The 19,442-nt window shown below is 49.3% G+C and overlaps 1 protein-coding gene across 1 annotated transcript; it reads right to left on the minus strand.

Moving 5' to 3' along the window:
• Window positions 1-4,011: 4,011 nt before the first annotated feature.
• CKAP4 (cytoskeleton associated protein 4) lies at window positions 4,012-14,719 on the minus strand. The gene is made up of 2 exons (XM_080661522.1): window positions 13,995-14,719; window positions 4,012-6,483 (listed from the first exon to the last, which is right to left on the minus strand). The coding sequence occupies exons 1-2, from the start codon at window positions 14,445-14,447 to the stop codon at window positions 5,155-5,157; spliced, it is 1,782 nt and encodes a 593-aa protein (XP_080517648.1). The 5' UTR covers window positions 14,448-14,719; the 3' UTR covers window positions 4,012-5,154.
• Between the last annotated feature and the right edge of the window lie 4,723 nt (window positions 14,720-19,442).

The following is a 19,442-nucleotide window of genomic DNA, read 5'->3' on the forward strand; positions in this document are numbered from 1 at the left end:
CAAACACCTGAACAGCCGTAGGCTATTCCCCAATCTGACAATGCTTCTGTAGGAAACCCTGGCCTTTGAAGTGTATATCTCCACCTTGCCTTAGGACAAATTGTGTTAATAAAAAGCAAGGGGTTCTGAGACAAGGAGAACTTAGCTCCTTTACCTAAAGCTCCTCTGACCCTCAATGCCTTTCAAAATTATCTTTCGTCTCTGGACGCTTTCTTCAGTTACACACGGATCCTTTCTCCAGATTGCTGAACCCTTCTTAATGCTGGAACAAGAACCCCGGCATGCTGTGTCTTGATCTGGTGGTCAGTCCATGGTGAAGCGTGTGTAGAGATTCATCAGCTGTGTACTTCAAGTGCATGGGCCTTAAAGCACGCAAGTTATCTATAAAAATAAAAGCATAATATGATAATTAGACCGGACAGCTAAACGACCTTTTGGACATCCTTCCAGACATCTGAGGGCCAAGGATAGCCCCCACGGCTGCGAGGGCTGAGCCCCTTGCACAAATGCCATGCATCAAGCTTCTAGTACTTCAATAAAAAGTAAATCCCAAAAGTGTGAGGTAATTTTAAGTGAAGAAAAGAAGCCAGTTCTAGAGTCATTCCGACCACAGGTTTTTAACTTAGAAAACTGGGTTCTAATTATGGCTCCACCACACCCTTATCTGTGCCTGGTAAGTACTCGGAATGAGCTATTTAACCTCTCTGTGCCTCATTTTCTCCACCTGTAAAATGGAAATAATAATAGTATCTTCACTGTTGTGCCATTTTGAATGAGTTAATCCTTGCAAAATCCTTGGAACAGTGGTTGGTACATAGTAAGTGCTCAATAAACATTAGTTCTTTCTCTCATTACCGATGTAGGTCAAGCACAGTGTGATCTCTGTGGACAGAGAGGTAAGAGACACAGCCCTATCACCCATGGAGTGCACCACCCAGTGGGAAGCCAGCAACCACAGGAAGAGTGCCCATCCAGCCTGTGGTTCCCGGACGGGAACACAGAGCACTTGGAGTGGGAGGAAGAAGAATGTGCAAAGGCGCCTGGTGGTGGAGCAAGAGGTGCGTGAGGGATGGTTCAGTTGGTCAGTGCAGTTACGAGCAGAGTCCATGAAGATGAGGCTGGGTGGCAGGGAGAAAGCAGTCAGCAAGTTCCTTCTCAGCCCCCCGTGGAGCTGGGTTTTTCCCCTGAAGCCAAAGGGGGACACTGAAGGATTTAATGGGGGACACAGACAGATCTCCTTTGAGAAAGACCACTCTCTGAATGGGAGACAAGGTAGAGACAAGGGAATGTACCTGTACCTAATGACATATACTGTCATTTGTACGCTTAGATCATATTTACTGCTGGTCTCTTCCCAGCTGGACCATGTCACTGGAGAGAATGCTCTGAGATGAGGGATGGGGTGGCTGTGTCAGGGCTTCCCCCGGCGGGGGCAGGGGGGTGGGGTGTAGAGAGGCAGGAAAACAGAGAGGCAGAGAGGGGTGACTCCTGAGTTTCTGGCTCAAGGAATGAAGGGGGCAGTGGTTTCACTTACTCTGGGAGGAAATGCTGCCTTTAGTTTGGAACCCTGTGAGAGGTCTGGTGAGGTGTTGGCCAGATGTTATTAGAAAAACAGATCTGTATCTCAGAGGCATGCTTTGAGGAAGACATTGGGTAATGGCAAGTATTTAACCACTGGTAAAGCATGGGGACCCATGCATTAGAATTAATGCTGGCCATGGGGCTGCACAGGGTCCTGGAGGCCCTCGCTGTGCCTGGGTGTTAACCTGTAAGTTGCTGGGCTGTGAGGAGGTCTAGAGGTCCCAAGGGAGGCACTCAGGTGGCTCAGGGATACAGCTCTTTATCAAGCAGCACATTAGATTGAAATATGGTTACCTCTGGTATGGCCGCACATGGACAAGCCTGGAGCTCTTAACTCCATGCCTGATGTTGTGCTAAGCTAAACCCTCTCCACCCATGACCTCATTCAAACCTCACAACCACCCTGTGAGGTATCATCACCACCATCCTCCTCCTCCTCCTCACCATCATCTCCATTCTGACAGGGGCAGTGGTAGGGCTGTCTTCTCACAAGCGTGCTGGTAATCTCACCAGGGAAATTTCACTGCAGCCTCTGATCCTGGTGCTGGATCACCTGCAATTTAATCAACATCTTCAATAGTTTGTGCACATTCCCTGTTCAAAAAGCAGGGCAGCCCTAGCCAGTTTGGCTCAGTGGATAGAGCATCGGCCTTTGGACTGAAGGGTCCCAGGTTTGATTCCAGTCAAGGGCATGTACCTCGGTTGCAGGCTCCTCCCTGGCCCGGGCCCTGGTCAGGGCTCATGTAGGAAGCAACCAATCAATGTGTTTCTTTCACATCAGTATTTCTCTCTTTCCCTCTCTCTAAAAATCAATGGAAAAATATCCTCGGGTGAGGATTCACACACATACACACAGCAGGGCAACCATGTTTCCTGAAGTTGCCCTCACTCATGGAGGCATTCCAACAGACGTTCCTCAGCCCTTTGCAACCTGTTCCAACCACCTGCAGCCCAGCCCTGGCAGAACTGGCCACTCCCTCCTCTGTGCCCTACTGCACCTGGCTATGGCACCTGTAATTCCGTATGACAACTACTGTCATCCCCACTGGAATGTAGGCCCTTGGAGGACAAGGAGCCTGTCACACACATCTTGCATTCATCGATGCTTAGCAAACACCTGGCTATGAGCTCAATGAATGTTTGTTGAATGAGCAGACACATGAATGAGACTGAATTGTGATTATTGGGTTAAGATGGAGCTCCAATTGCCCTACCATCAGGAATATGTAAATTCATAATGCATTCCTTTTATTTTCATCGCTTGTTCATTTCTCTGACCCTTGTAGATATTTTCTACTATATTAAATAGTGATCTAGTAAACTACCAAAGTCTAGGATAATAGACTACAGACATGATGGAAGAGCAAGAATGTGCCTGATGCAACCAACCAACCTGAGAAAGAACTCAATTTAACTTTCTCGGGAGCATAGTTTATGTTGCTCAACCCCTCCCCAAATGAGGGCAAAACTAGTTGTTATAGCATATTCTTATCAACGCTTAGACTTTAAAATAAGAATGCAAATGACTTCTGACACCTACAGAGGGCCAGTCCTGATTGGCAAACTGCTTTGGGAACATCATGCTCAGAGGCATGAGGCCTTAGAGATGATGCCTCTGGCACCTAGAATGATTGACAGAGGGAAGCTCAGGGACGAGGGCATGAAGCTACATATGCACTCAGGTCCTGGCCCACCTCTGCTCCCTGGGGTAAGGGGTTGGGGGGGCGGGGAGGGGAGAGGAGCTCCTGCTGCTTCAGGCTCTGAGCCGTGACAGCAGGTGCTCACAGGTCAGTGTGGCCCTGCACTGGTGTTGTTAGGTGAAGGATGCTGTCATGGTTTAGAGGGACTGGGTTCAAATCCTGACCCTGCCATTTCCTAGCTAATGATCTGGCATGTTGCTGCTCAGCCTGATGCCCTCTGTTAAATGGAAAATGATAATGCCCACCTCCAGGAAATATTAGCAGGAACAAACAGAGGCCTATGGAGTGCTTAGCACAGTGCTGGCACACAGGTACTCAATAAACCCCTGTATTAGCTAGACGGTAGAGGCAACCTGGGAAGTAAAGGCAACATTCCCAGGTTTGTACTGGGGTCGAAGGTTGCCAGATGGTCTGAGACCTGGTTCTCATACCTGGCTGCACACTGGAATCGGCCGGGGTGCCTTTAAAATCTTACTGCCAGCCCTCTTTACACCCCCTTCATCCCAAACCCCTGAGGGCAGGCCCGGGCATTTTTAAAGCTTCCAGAAGATTCAAATAGCTAACAAGAGCCGTGTCAATCAAAAGTTCCAGGCCTAAGAGTGAGGCCATCCTGATTTCAGAATTGAAAAAGTCTGAAAATTGAAAACTTACCTTTCTAATCCTCAATGCTACACATTTGTAAAAGACGTCACAATTACTAAATTCTCTGAAAGCAACCACTCTGGAAAAGTAACAAAGCTCAAGTGTTTATTAAGAATTAAAAATACTGTAAATAAGCCATACAGTTCATTTCACAGTAAACTAAACAAACCTTTTTTTATCGTTTTCTTTTCTTTCTTTTTTCCTCTTTTTTGAAAGGCAAGACAGCCATTAAAGAACAGTACAGCCCGAACGGGAGGGAAACAGCAAACAACTACAGAAAATGCACACGCTCCTCACTGACGGAAGGGGACAGCAGACCCCTTCCCGGACACCGGGGTGAAATAAAGACGCGCGGCCTCCACTCCCCAGGGAGACAGCCAGGCCTTTGTGGACAGCCCCCCTCACACATTTCCTGAAAGAATCCAAGGACTCCCCTTGCAGGGATTATAAACCTATGCATTTTGGGGGGACCCTACCAAGAGGTGGCACAGGTCGGCCACAGGGGACTCTGTGGGGTGTTGTGCCTTCACATTCAGAACCGTCTGGATTCTTTGCATAGTTACCTTTGAGATCAGGAGAGGACTTGGGAGAGGAAAGGGAGAGGAAAAAGACACCCTCACCAGGGGAGGCCACAGTCCGCACCTGCTGCTTCTCGGTTGAAAATCGAGGGGCTCTCCCCCTCCCGATTCGGAGCTGACACTTATGAATTTTAACCAGTTTAAAGTGGAAGACAAAAAGTGAGTGACGTCTCCTGAACACATACTTCTTCCAGAAGTATAAAAAAAAAAAAGTAAAATGAATTTTCCTTAAAGACAATCAGAGAGAAAAATACCCCTTCCCCCACTTTTTTCACTTCAAATCTGCCAGCCAGGCAGGCTTTTTTGAGGTTAGCGTTAATCTGCTTCTGTTAATCCTCAGGGAAACCATCCCCATTCTCTGACACCAGAGACATCCCCGCTGCCCGGCACCTCCGCCTGCCGGCCGCTGGGCCTTCAGGAAACCAAGCAGAAGCTGAACGCTTGAGAAACCAGTGGTGTGTGGTAAGGACTGTAAATAAATTAACCGGGCACAGAAATACAAAATGCTGTGGTGTTCCAAGTGGTGTCCCCTGCTCTTTAAGAGGGGATAAGAACGTGAGGGGGAGGGGCGCACGGGAGAAAATAACACTTTTTTTTTTTTTTTTTGTCATGAGAAATTGGACTTTCAACCGCACCCTGCAAACACAATTCATTTAGACTTTTTCATGAATTTTTTCGACTTGCACAAACAACCTGTCCAGGTCATTCCTCAGGTCATCGAGCAGACCCTTGGCTGATTCCAGGTTGTTCTCGTTGGTTTCGATTTTCACTGAGTAGGCCACCAAGCTGTCCACGGCAGTCCTGAGCATCTTCAAGTCCGACTCCACTTGGCTGACGGAGGATTTGAGGTGGTCCAGAGAAGACAGTCTGTCCAGGAAGTCCTCTGGCGGCAAGCGGGCCGCCTGGGCTTGGTCCTGACCCAGCAGCGTGTGGACTTGCTCCTGAACCTTCTGGAGCGTGTCCACGGTGCTGGGGAGCTCGCCCACGCTTCTTTTCAGCTCCTCCACGTCGCTGTAGAGCGAGAGCTGGGCCTCCCCCAGGCTCCTCACGGTGCTGGCCAGGCCGCCCTTGTCCGCCTCCTCCGAGGAGTCCAGGCCGTCCAGGCGCTGCTGCAGGGCGGCCAGGCGCTGCTCGCACTCCTTGCTCTTGGCCAGCAGGGACTCCAGGCTCTCGCTCTGCCGCGCGGAGGCCATCTGCACGGCCTGGACTCCGTCTTCCACAGTCTGCAGCCGGGCGTCCAAGCCCTGACTCTTCCTCTGGAGCGCGTCTAGGGCGTCGGAGTTTTTGAAAACCCCATCTTCTTCCGACTCGAGGGACTGGGCCTTCAGCTGGCGCAGCTCCTCCGCGAGTCTCCTGACCTCCTCGGGGAGGCGGGAGGTGGCCTCCTCCGACTGGAGGACCTTCTCCGTGAGGGCCTGCAACGTCAGGTGCTCCGAATCGGCCGCCTCCTTGAACTTCTGCTGCTCCTGTTTGAGGCTCACCAGCTCTTTGACCTCGGTATAGACATCCGACTCCATGGTCTGAAGGGTGCTTCTCAGGGCCTCCAGGTCCTTTTCTTTGGACTTCAGAGAGGTTTGTATGTCCTTCACGACTTCCTTCAAGGCTTTCAACTCCTGCTTGTCCCCCTCGGAGTGTTCCAGAGAGGCAACCTTTGCCTTCACGTCGTTGATCTCCTTCTGGCTCCTCTTCTGGACCTCAGTGAAGATGGCGATGTTGTCGTTGATGGACTTGGTGAGCTCCGTCAGCCTCTCCTCCACCGTGTTCTCGAGGGACGTGAAGTCCCGCTCCCGGGCATCCTTCACCACGTGGATGCCGTCGGAGAGGTCCTTGAGAATCTCGTTCTGGAGCTTTTGCAGAACTTCGCTGATCCGGTTGATCTCGCTCTCCCCTTGCTTCATGACTTTTTCCGCGAGCTCTTGCTTATGTTGGAAGGTTCTCAAGAAGGACTCAAAAGTCCCCAATGTGGCTTGCAGAGACTGCACCTGTAACCAAAGTCCAGATGTTAATTGCTAAGAAGAGCCAATGAGTGTTATGCAACACAACTCATTTCTTTTTGTCTGCCCAGCTTCCAAGTCCCTCCTCTTCTAGAATGGCACCACAATTTTCCTTTGGAGAGCCATCCTTCCACATACAATCTATGTGGTTTGGGGGACCAACCTAAGGGCCCCCCCAAGTGCTCCAGGGATGGTTTCTAACACAGGCTTAGCCAATCAGCACTCTCCATCCATCTTCCCCCCAAATTGGAGCCACAGTGATTAGCCTAGGGATGGGCATATGGCCTAAAGCAGGCCAACAAGTCAATTCCAGAACTTCCTTTAAACCTACTCAGAAAGAAAGCCACTTTCTCCTGGAGATTGCTAGCTACAGAATGAGGGAGCCTGGAGCTGAGCTACGCAGCCTAGCGCAGGAAGAATGCGGGTCTAAGAATCAAGCCAGCACAGAGGGAAGCAGAAGTGAGAAACACGATAACAAGATCAAGGTCTGAAGATTCAATCTGAATTCCCGGATGCAGCTATACCTGAAGGAATCTCTCCCCACCCACTGCTCTTTGAGCCAAGTTTCTAGCTTTTGCAAGAGAAAGAGTCTCACAACTTTTCATAGAAAAATAGCTGAGGCACGTGGGAGACACTGGGCTGGGAGGCAAGAGACAAGGGCCGGGTCTCTGTCACCACTTTTAGCTGTGTGGCCCTGCACAAGTCATCGTCCTTACCTGCAAAATGTGAGCGGTGGACCAGATGATCCTTAGCATTCTCCGGTTTAGTGAACACATTATGATCCCGTTTGACATTACACATTCATTTTAAATAAACTCTACCCTAAACGAGGTCTGACCTCGGAACTACCCCAGGGAGCTGGTTTAATGTACTGAGAGGCTGACAGATGATGATGAATGGCCCCCGGCTTTATCCGAATGTGGTACACGGGGCCACATAGAATGCTTTCTTACACACATACAACAGGAAAAAGAACCTGAATCTATCAAGTCTCTAATTTTTTGTGAATTGGTTAGTCACCAATTCACAAAAAAAATACTAGTGAGAAATATGCCAGGAGGAAACAATCAGCCAAATCCACAAAGTGGAAAATTCCACACGACAAATAACCAGGATCTTCAACAAGTAAGTGGCATTTTTAAATGGCATTTTAAAAGGGAGAAAGACAGGAGACTATTGCAGGTTAAAAGAAATGTAAGGCTTATCAATCAAATGTAATGGGCAGGCATAAACGGATCCTGATTCAAACAAACCAACTGTAAAAGAGACACTTTTTAGAGAATTGGGGAAATCTCATTATGAACTGGGTATCAGAAGATAACTGTTAACTTTGTTAGGTATAATAGACTGTGTTTTGTCGAAAGAAACAAGGAAAAAAGAGAAGAAACTCTTATCTGTTAGAAATAAATCCTAAAAATACTTTGGGTGTGTCAGTCAGGGATTAATTTTATAATTAGTTCCTAGTTCACTATCCACAGGTCTGTCAGGGCAACACGGGCCCTTCACAGGGCCCAACTGGCAACATTTTCTGAAGCTCTGCACCCACTTGTGCCACGGAATCTTCTGGGTAAGGGCCGGCCAGCTTCTCTGCCCAAGCTGAAACCATTCAGAAGACCTGGGCCGTTTTCCAAAACTGGGAACCAACAGAAACCAGGTGGGCACCCAACAGGGAAGTGGAGTAGAGTGCTTCAGCATCAAACTGAGTGGAGAAGGGGTGGCAATGGAATGAAACAAAAGGGAAAAAATGATAATTACTGAAATTGGGATTCATTATATTGGTCTCTTCTTTTGTTTATGCTTCAACATTCCCGTGATTAAAGGTTAAAAAATAAAATAGCGTGGGCTCCAGAACCAGACTGCCTATGTTCATAGCCCAGCTTGGACACTTCCTGTGTGCTTGTGGGCAAGTAACTTAAACTGGGGTCAGGGCACCCCAGGACCTTCCGCTCCACCACTCAGGATCTGTGCATGACCTTGGTTTCTTAGCTGCAGGATGGAAATAAAAATAGTACCCGATTCAGGACTGTCTTGTGAGTTAACCTATGTAAAGTGCTTCAATTGTGCCTAACACATAGTGAATGACCAACAATTGGTAAATGGCATCTTCATTACTGTCTAATCTTTCTTTTGAAGTAGCTCAGAAACCTGGAGATTCCTAGACCATCCTTAGCCCAATGCCAAAGGGAAAACACTACAGGAATGGGAACAGGACACCTGAGCTCTAGTTCCAGCCCCACCAATAACAAGCTCTGTGGGCACAAATAAGTCACACTCGCTTCCCAAGTCCCAAGCTCCTTGTCAATTAACAAACAGGTTTCTCAAGTCCCTTCTGGCTTCTACCAGTCTGTGATTTTAAGATAAATTAGACTAAGGTTCTCAGGGACTCTAGGATATTAGACAATTTTCCTGCCCAACCAAATATAACCTGAATCATTAAGGACAGTGGAGAGAACTCACCTCTAAAACTAGGTTATGTAATCACAGTACTTGCCTGTTCTAAGCATAGCACTCAGAATAGAGGTGTGAGAGCAGCACCTGCAACGTGCACGTGTCCGCCAATGTTTTCTGAATGAATCAAAGAATAAATGAATTAACAGAGCAAAATCTAATGAGGACCAGGCTGGTCCATTTCCTCTCCGATCCCTGAATGTCTCTGGGCTGGCTCTTTACAAATGGCTGGGAAGGGGACTAGATCAGAAATTATGAATGAAACCAAACAAACCAACCCTCAACGTTATGGAAAGAACATAGAAAGTGTGCCCCCCACTGGGTACTGATGCTGTTGGTTGTTCATTTTTACATGCAAAAACCCTTATTATAATTAACTAGTGGCCTAATGCACGAATTCGTGCACATTGAGAGGAAATTAATTAGAAGAAATATTTTAATATCACTATTTGCCTTTCTCTATAATAGAAGTGTCAACCAAATTCACAATCGACAATGACAGATGGAAACAACATGCGTGCGATCGGCACCAGCGAGAGTTTTATATATATTGCACATGCAACTTAGCCTTTTATAGATATAGAATAAACTTGCTTAATTAGACCTGCTTTCTGATGTAGCTAAACTTTTTCCAAGCCAGTGAAGCACCCCAACTTCTCTTTCAGGTAATTGTCAGCAACACAGCAGTAAATACCAACATGAAGCAGATTATTACTGTAGATCATGCAAGGAGAACAAAGGGTAAAATATTTAACTGCAGCAGTGTTTGATTATATTCTGCACAGTGAGAAAACCTGAAGTCATTTTCAAGGTCCACCATCTCTTACTTCTTTTCAGTTGGGTCAAGTTTCTAAACGTTCTAAATCTCCCATTTTCCGGTTAATGAAAAGAAAATAGGATTCCACCGAGTCTCCTATCTACCTACTCCAGGACTTCTGTGAGGATCAAATGAGATGAGGCATGGGAAAAGGCTTCACAGGCATTTGGTTAAAGTGTGAAATGTTTCCACCTGGCTATAAAGCAAGTCGTGTTCATGGGCCGAAGAAACTGCAAGGCGGCTAGTCATCGCTAGGGAGAGGAAGCCAGGCGTTGCTACGTGACATCATTACCCAGACGGACACTTAGCATGTTAGCCTTTATATATATAGATATGCAATGGATGCATCTGTTCCCCCAGTATATGCGGAGTGCCACTAAGTGATGGGTACTGGACAAGACGTCAAAGATAAAATAACAGCTAAGACAGGATCCCTGCCCTCAAGGAGCTCACAGCCTGGGAAGGGGGATAGTAGTGACTGTCATTCAGTAGAGTGCTTATTGTATACAAAGTACTTCAGAGATATCATCTCATTCCATCCTCATAATAATCTCATGAGTTGGTGGCTCCCATTGATCATTTTACAAGTGAGGAGCCAGAGAAGAGGTAGAACTGAGGATCAAAATCCCTGAAGGTGGGACTGCAGAGCCTGAGCTCTTCACCTCCATGCAGTATGCTTTGGGCAGAGGTGTGTTCAAGTGCACCGAGTGTCTGGAGGTGCTGCCTAACCCTGAAGCCGACTCCTGGTCAAAATGGGAAAACAAAGAAATACGACCAGAGAACTCACTCTTCTACAAATAACAAGTGGTCTCATTACACCGCCCCCACCCACTAGGCCTAAGCTGACTCCTTCAACCACTTTAGGCCACCTTGGATCTGCCAGGGCACCCCAGGACCTTCAGCTCCACCACTCAGGGTCTGTGTGTGACCCTGAACCAGTAATAACCGCTCTAGGCTCAGCTGGCCCCTCTGTGAACTAATAAATGACACATGCCTCAGAGGGGGGCTGGGAAGCACTTAAGAGAATGCCTGGTGTTAATATGTGAATACTAATTATGAAAAACACTGTAGGTATAATACTATGAATAATAATAGTGAATGCTAATTATGAATAATAACACTGTCCATGTATGTCCCTGCTGAGCTCCAAACCTCAGCCCCAACCAAGCCTCATATCGAGTTATAAAAAGGTTTCAAACTTAGGTTGTCAGAGGACCCACTACTCAATAATCCAAAATAACTTACTGTCTACCCAGAGTTGCACACAGAAGGGACCACACACTGTGGCAAATCCTAATACTGTTCTGAGCATGTTCTGAGTTACAAGTCAATGGAGTAAGCATAAATTGAGCACTACTGCGTACCAGGCAAGGCATAGGAAAGATAACAAAATGAACAGATGAGTGGTTAAGAGTGTTCCGGGATACCCAGCCAGCGTGGCTCAGTGGTTGAGTGTCGACCTATGAACCAGGAGGTCATGGTTCTATTCCTGGTCAGGGCACATGCCTAGGTTGAGGGCTTGATCCCCAGTGTGGGGTGTGCAGGAGGTAGATGATCAATGATTCTCTCTCATCATTGATGTTTCTATCTCTCCCTCTCCCTTCCTCTCTGAATTCAATAAAAATGTATTTTTTAAAAAAGTGTTCTAGCCCTAGCTGGTTTGGCTCAGTGGATAGAGCACCAGCCTGTGGACTGAAAGGTCCTGGGTTTGATTCCAATCAAGGGCACATGCCCGGGTTTCGGGCTTGATCCCCAGAAGGGGGTGTGCAGGAGGCAGCCGATCAATGATTCCCTCTCATCATTGATGTTTCTCTCTCTCTCCCTTTCCCTTCCTCTCTGAAATCAATAAAAAAAATATATTTTTTTAAAAGAGTGCCTGGGAGACAACTGTGATTTGAACCCTAGCCCTGCCATTTACGAGCTGTGTAGCTATGCAAAGTTACTTGTGTCTCACTTTTCTCATCTGCAAAGGGGGATCACAGTACAGCTGACCCTTGAGCAATGTAGGAGTTAGTGGTGCCAACACCCCTGCAGTCGAAAATCCACATACACCTTTTGACTCCCCAAAACCTAACTACTAATAGCCTGTTGACCAGAAGCTTTATCATTAACATAGTCAATTAACACATATTTTGTATGCATTCTATATATATAATATACTGTATTCTTATAATAAGTTAAGCTAGAGAAAATAAAATGTTAAGAAAAGCATACAGTACTGTATGTATATATCGAAAATCCACATATAAGTGGACCTGTGAAGTTCAAACCCATGTTGTTCAGGGTCAACTGTACTTACCCCTTGGGGGTTGTTATTAAAGAGATGAGTGCACAATAAATATGATGCATTAAATAATAGCTTGATTGTGCTACTAAATTAGTATATAAAGAAAGGTCACTAAATAGTGATCACTATTTCAATACTTTACAGATGGGTGGATTCTTAAAAATCTAGATGGGCCCCTCCTCTCGCTGTGTAGATGGGAAAACTGAACCCCAGAAAGGAAAGGAATCTACACAGCAGTGACGAGAAGGCGTGGGAACCAGAAAAGAGGGAATAAGAGGGACAGGGAGGAAGTGAAGAGAAGAAAGCCCAATTTCTTCAACCTAGATTCATGGCCTCCCCCATTTGGGCCTCAATTTCAATCACCCCTCTCACAGCTTCCCATTACTCTATTACAAGCAGGGTAGCCTCTGTATGCTCAAGATTGTCCCCTGCCTGTGTGTTCTTCATGCCTTTTCTCAACAGTTACTAGATCTCCACTGATCCTACCCTGACCACCAGGATCCAGGCCTAGGCAAACTCCACAACCTCTCTCTTCTGGACAGTTCCCCAGTTTCCCCTGATACAAACCTACTTTATGCGCAGCTTCACAAATGATTTGTCTTTTCCGTTTCATATCCTCCACAGGGCCTACGTGAAGCTATACGACTATCAGACTTCAATAAATATTATGATGGTTAGTAAGTGGGTGGATGATAAGGACGAAAATGGGAGCCTAGTGATTATACTCCAACAGCAGTTCTATTTTTTAGGAATGATTTAACATTCAGGATAGGCAAAGCAGCACTGCCTACTTAATTCAAAAAAAGTCACCTCCCCTGGCCTGCAGCACTGAGCAGACTGACTCATTCCAGTTGCTCTGCCTGTCTTAGGGGGAAATTCCCAGTCCTGCATACTCCATGAAAGTGGAGAGGAACTTGGCAGGCCAGGCAGCATGCCGGGAAAAGGAGGCAGCAGTTTCAGCCTCATAAGTGGTGGCGGGATTTTTTATTTCAATCAGGCAACCAACTTTCATTGAGCAATGACATTGGTGGAGGTCAGAGGAGGAGGAGGAGGAGGAGCAGGAATGAGATTTGAGGTTATTGCACTTGGTGTGGGAGAACACACAGAAGGATGGAAGCGAAGCAACTGTGTTTAAAATTTGGGTCCATCCACACACCTGAAATAGGCCCCTGTGGACCCTGAAGTGGGCACTGGACTGGACATTCTCATGCAGCCTGCCACTCACTAGCTAGAGGGTCTTTATCCATTCACTTAATCTCTCTAACCCTCAGTTTTCTGGTCTGAAAAATGCAGTCAAAACTGCCAGACCCACCTCCCTCCCAGGGTTGCTACGAGGATTAGATTACAAGTGAGTAAGCCTTCTAAACACCACCTGAGCGGTATTATTCACCAATAATAATGACCTACTAACTTGGTCTTTCCTCTCCTCTCCAGCTGGAGTGTGCTGCTTCAAAGGCCCACCTGGGCACAGGGTCCAATAAAGGACAACGGGGCCCAAAGATACGATGTATTTCCTTTGAACTTCGTAAATGAATAAGACTCCCAGGTCTTCCTTCCCCAGGCTCTGGATCTATGAAAAACTGGCTCAGATGTCCCCCACTGGGAGAGCTGAGGTACCTGCGGCCTTGCCAGAGGCTTCCAGGGATGCGCTGGCTTCCCTTCCAACCTCCTCTCCAGACAACTGCCCATTCAGCGGTTCCTAATCCCAAAAGAATGGGCTCCCCCGAGCCTGCCTGCTTCCTTACAGGTCACCGCTGATGCCCAGTGACAGGCCTGGGCCCACCCTCGCCGCGGTCCATCCCTCGGGGCCGATTCCTCCGCAGCCATTAACAAAGGGGGTCAGGGGACCTCCCGGGAGCCCGGGGCCGGATGAAGGGCCGGCTCCGGCCACGGGTCTGGGCAGGGCGAGGGGGTCCGGCTGTGGGGGCGGGGTCCGGGGGTACCCACCTTCTGCTCGACGCCCTGCAAGCCCTGCCCGAGCTCCTCCCGCTGCCGGCAGAAGTCCTGGTGGCTGCTCCGGACCTCCTGGACCTCCTCCAGGACGTGGTGGACACACCAGCCCGAGAAGGCGGCCGCGGCCACCAGGACGAGGTAGAAGAGCCAGTTGAGCGCCCGGCCGAGCCTGCGCGAGCAGGACGCCGAGGACGAGGCGGCGGCGGCGGAGGCAGAGGCGGCGGCGGCGGAGGACTTGCCGCCGCGGTGGCCCTTGCCGTGCGTCTGGCTCTGCGGCGGCTGCGGCGGGTGCTGCTGCGGGTGCGGCGCGGGCGGCGGCGGCTGCTGCGGCGCCGGAGGCGGCTTCTTCGCCACGTCATCCGCGCCGCCCGACGGGTGGGCGCCCTTCTCCGAGGGGCTCGCGGCGCCGTGGCCGCCCTTGGAGCCCCTTTGTTTGGCCGAGGGCATGGCGAGCGCGGCGGCGGCGGGGCCGCGGGCTGCGAGGCGAGCGAGCGGGACGCGCGGCCCGGGAAACTTCCGCGGCTCCCCCGGGGCTGGGCGAGCGGCACGCGGCGCTGCTGGCGTCGGAGCGGCCGAGAGAGCGGCGGGCGGCGGGCGGCGAGGAAGGAGGCCGGCGGGGGAGGAGGGAAGAGGAGGAGGGGGCCTGCCTTCGCCGCGCGCGCCGACCCCGCCTCCCGGGAAGGAAGGCCGGGAGCCGGAGAGGGGGTGGGGGGAGCCTGCCACGCACGCGGGCGGCGCGGCCCCTCCCCTGCCGCCACGACCCCAAAGGGGCGGGCCACGGGGAGCCCAGCGGGTCTGTGGGGGCGGGGGTGGCGGTGACCGATCGAGGTCTACGGGGGCCGAGGGGTGCGGGGCCCAACAGGACTACCGGGCCGGGGCAGGCGGCTGAAATGCGGGAGAGGGGGAGGGCGGCCGGGCGGGGTCTGCGGAGCCGGGGGCCGGCGGCAGAGGTGGCCCAAGGGAGGGGGCAAAGGACTGGGTGGACCGGTGCTGAGACTGGCGACTGAGCTGGGGCCACGGGGGCCTCGGGGATAGGCGGCCGAGGTGGGGGTGGCCAGGCCAGGCGGGTCGGAGGGAGGAGAGTTGGGGATGCCACGGTGCAGAGGGCCAAGGGCGCGCCCCCCTCCCTTCTCGACCTGTGCGGAGAGAGGAAATGAAGGAGGGCGCCCCAGGAACCCTGCCCCTGGGAGTAGGAGTAAGGGGGCGGGAACAGACCCCCCCCCGCAATTCCTTCCCGCTGGGAGTTGGGGCATCCCCGCCCGTCCCCACATGCCATCCTCCAAGCCCTCCACGGGGCCAGGCCCTGTCTCTTTCCCTGGGTTTGAAGGCGGAGGCTGGAAGAGCTGTCCATAAAAACCAGTCATCCCGGAGGCGTGAGTGGGACAGTTAGCGAAGATTCTGGGACTGTGTGAAGTCTGTTCCTGGAAACACACGTATTGAGTGTTCCCTTAGCCCAGTGAGTCCACTGTCAACGCCGTTTACTATTTTTCTGAAGCCCGGTCAACTGCTTTTTTTTTTTGAACTGCCACTGTCCCGCAGTCCAGAGCCCTATTAGCGCCAGGTTCTGGAAACCAGCAGCAGGGCACTAACAGGGAGGGGATAGGGTTGTGGCCCCGACTTTGACAGGAACAAATATATTGATGCCAAGACTGTGCGTAGCAACTTAGATGCGTTCTTAAAACTACAGAAGCCTTGGAAGGTCGGAATTATTCTACCCGTTTTACAGGAAGGAAACTTGAGGCTGAACCTCCACCCCAAATGACTGGCTCAAGGTCACATTCAGACACCTGCTTCTTCCAGAGTCTGTGCTGCTTAATCACTTCAGAATGGGAAGGAAGTGGGCCCCCATGGAAATGAAGCAACTTCCCACTCTAGGGCTAGTTGCTGCTGGGGTGGGGACCAAACCCCACTACACTGCTTTCCTCCCCAACCTGGTGTCTGGTGTGTGTCTGGCACTGGGTGTGCCCAGCAATGGGCTGTAGGAACACAGTTTCTTCTGCCTGTTCTCTCAATTCTATTTTTAAAAAACACTACCTGTTCTTAAGGCCGAGCTCAAATGCCTTCCCTATAACAGCACCTGATACCTCTCAGGGGGACTTCGAGACAGCAAATAATTGAACATATATATGTTCGAAATAGCAAGCCTTTGTTTAGCTCCCACTATGTGGCAGGCAGATGTCTGCAAACTATTAGCCTCCCCTCCTTGAGGATAGGAAGCAACCATTGCTTATATTTTTCTTTATATCTCACCTGGTAAGGTGCTTTTAAAAATCTCTAGTGAATGAATGAATGAACACATGAGTGCCTGCCCTCAAGGGGCCTGCATTACATTTGGAGAAATGTGCAGAAACATTTTGAAGCTAGATTGTATGGTTGAGAATATAAATGTAAAGGGAGCTTGAAAAGCAAACCCCTGGGCTGCGCATGGGGAAGTCTTCTGGGCCAGAACGGTCTTGAGTGAAGCCTCGAAAAATGGATTTGCATAGGAGGAGAGCAGGAAGGATATTTCTGTGGCAAAAAATGGGGTGAGCCCAGGACACCTGTCTGCTATGAAGGGTGTGTGGTGCAATATAGAAAAGAAAGATGAGCTGGGTGGAGTGGGTCCAGATTGCAGCCAGCCAGCCAGGCAAAAGAGTCACTATTAGTGTGGGAGGCTAGAGTAAATTATAGTGGGTTCTACAAATATAATCATTTGCACCTAGTTCAACCGGGCACACAACTCTGACCTTGGGTGGGGGTTGGGGACGGAAAACAGAACACTAACTCATCAGAAGGTGCTAGGAAAGCCTTGTTTAAAACTTCAGCTGCGTTCTGATTGTGTTTAGAATTTCTAGCACACACAAAAGCGATCATCCTCCTTCAAGCAGCCATCCATATTAAGGCAGAGACAGCAATAACTTGCAAAACAGCTTTGGGGGCCCAGCCAAGCTCGCCTGGGAGGCAGGAGCCCTACTTCGTTAGCCCTAGTTCTGCCACCAAACTAACTGTGACCTTGAAACTCTCACTTAACCTCCTCTCTGGATTTCATGGTCACCCTTTCTGCATCTCGAAAGACCTTTCTTATTACTAATCTAGTTGTTTAAATATATTTTTATTGATTTCAGAGAGGAAGAGAGAGGGAGAGAGAGAGAGAAACATCAATGACGAGAGAGAATCATTGATCGGCTATCTCCTACACGCCCCACACTGGGGATAGAGTCTGCAATCAGGGAATGTGCCCTGACCTGGAATTGAACCATGACCTCCTGGTTCATAGGTCAGTGCTCAACCAATGAGCCACACCAGCTGGGCTATTAATCTATTTCTTAGAGAAAATAGTCATCTGATTGTTATCCGAAATAATTAAATATTTAAATTTTTAAGTTGATTTAGACTGTAAGCCAGCTATAAAAGTGAGGTTTTTGTGTGTGTTTTTCCCCTTTTCTGACTCTACCGAGCCCTGGAAGAATAGAGGGGAGCAGGAGGGGACTGTGACTATTTTCAGTATTTTTCCTTCCTTCTTTAACTCTGGGAGGTAGTAAAGTATAGTGGTTAAGACACAGGGTCCGGAATAGACTGACTTGCGTTCAAAGTCATTTTCGTGACAGACGGGGGAACATGACCTCTCTGAATCTCTGTCTTCATCTGTGAGATGGGGGTAATAAGAACTATTTCACCGGGTTGTTGTGAGGATTAAATGAGAGACAGCATATAACACTGGGCACATAGCAAGGCTCAGTGAATAAAGGGGAGCTAACACAATTTGCAGAGTCACTGGGGGGAAAGTATGGCTGCACAGACATTGTACGTCTAGGTTTCAATGATTTTCTTTCATCACTATTTCTTGGCGCTTCCAGCACCATATGTGGCTTATAGCCCACAGGCTCTGATGTATTTAACTTGACAAAGCAGGCACTGTTTTCCTCTGAAGCCTGGTTCCACGGTGGTGTTTGGCTGCACCCAGAGGAGGAGGTTGGTAAGTAGTCGTGAAAGTGCATCCTGGGCAGGAAGGCACTGACGAGTCTCCATGGAGGAGGTTTCCATTCTTCTGCCCCGTCTTCTGAGTCAGCACAGCATGCACTTAGTCGAAGTTTACCTTCTTTTCCCTCTAGTTCTTCTCTCTCCCTTTTCCGCTTTGTCCTCCCTAAAGTGTGTTGTTCCCCCCCCCCCCCCCCCCAGTGTGTGCAACAGCTGGGGACAATGAAACACTGAAACACAAAAAGGCTGGAGGCCCATGGTCGGCAAACTGTGGCTCGCGAGCCACATGAGGCTCTTTGGCCCCTTGAGTGTGGCTCTTCCACAAAATACCACGGCCTGGGCAAGTCTATTTTGAAGAAGTGGCGTTAGAAGAAGTTTAAGTTTAAAAAATTTGGCTTTCAAAAGAAATTTCAATTGTTGTACCGTTGATATTTGGCTCTGTTGACTAATGAGTTTGCCGACCACTGGCCTACGCTTTGGCTCCCTAAGAAGTCAGAGAAAAGGAGGCCTCGGGACAGGTTGAGGGGGTTTGCCTGTATGAACTGCCACTGCCCGTTGCTGCCCTGGTTGCAAGCTTCGTGGGGTTCCTTAGAGTTTAGGAGGTGCATACCTGTGGGGAAGGAAGGGTGTGGGAGTCGTGGGCATGCTCTTGGGAAGGAGTGTGCGTGTGCTGGGGCCTTCATTTTGAGGGGTTTTAAAGACAGGGCGTTTAGGGGGGATCTCAAAAGAACATTCATCATCTTTATGTCGATGAACCAAAATGAGGTTTATTCTCTTCATCTGTCCCTGGGTGTGGTTGGCAAATGGCAGTAGTTGGATTTCTGCTCTCTGTCTCCCTGAGTAGGGTGATTTCAGCTATTTACCCTCTGGTGGGGAAGGAAAAGTACAAACCATTTATTCTTAAGTGTCCTTGGTTTAGAGAAGATAGGATTTACTAGATGGCTGCAAGCTGCTTGGCACCCAGATTTTCTAGATGGCTGTAAACTGCTGTCTAACTATCCGTCTCAGTTTCCCTATTTCACTTGTCCTGGCTCACTAGGCTGTGTCATTCCCCCTTCAGAGACTTCCATCCCTGAAATCTTTTCAAGGTGATGAGGGAGGGCCGTCTGTCTTCAGTAACTGCTTCCTGCTGACAGAGGCTGTGGTCACTGCCTGTATAAAGTATGGAAGTCTCTCCCTACCTGATTTAAGGGGGACAAGGGAATGAGATCAGAGCCTGGGACAGAGAGGCTGCTAGCTGATACTTCCAAAGTAGGGACAGGCTTGAATCCCCGAAACATCATCATCATCTTGCTATGGAATTCTATCATTCCAGAAGTGAGGTTGGCAGGTTGCTCCATATTTCATTGACTCAATTATTTAGTCCTGAAAATAAGTCAGTTCAGTTAAATGGTTGAGTGTCACTCCAGGAGGTGGCAATGCAGGTGGGCATTCAAAGTGAGACCTCTATTGTGTAAACAAGCAATCAGGTATTGAATGAGGAGT

Source organism: Plecotus auritus, assembly GCF_963455305.1.
Source record: "Plecotus auritus genome assembly, chromosome: 3".
Taxonomy (NCBI): Eukaryota; Metazoa; Chordata; class Mammalia; order Chiroptera; family Vespertilionidae; genus Plecotus; species Plecotus auritus.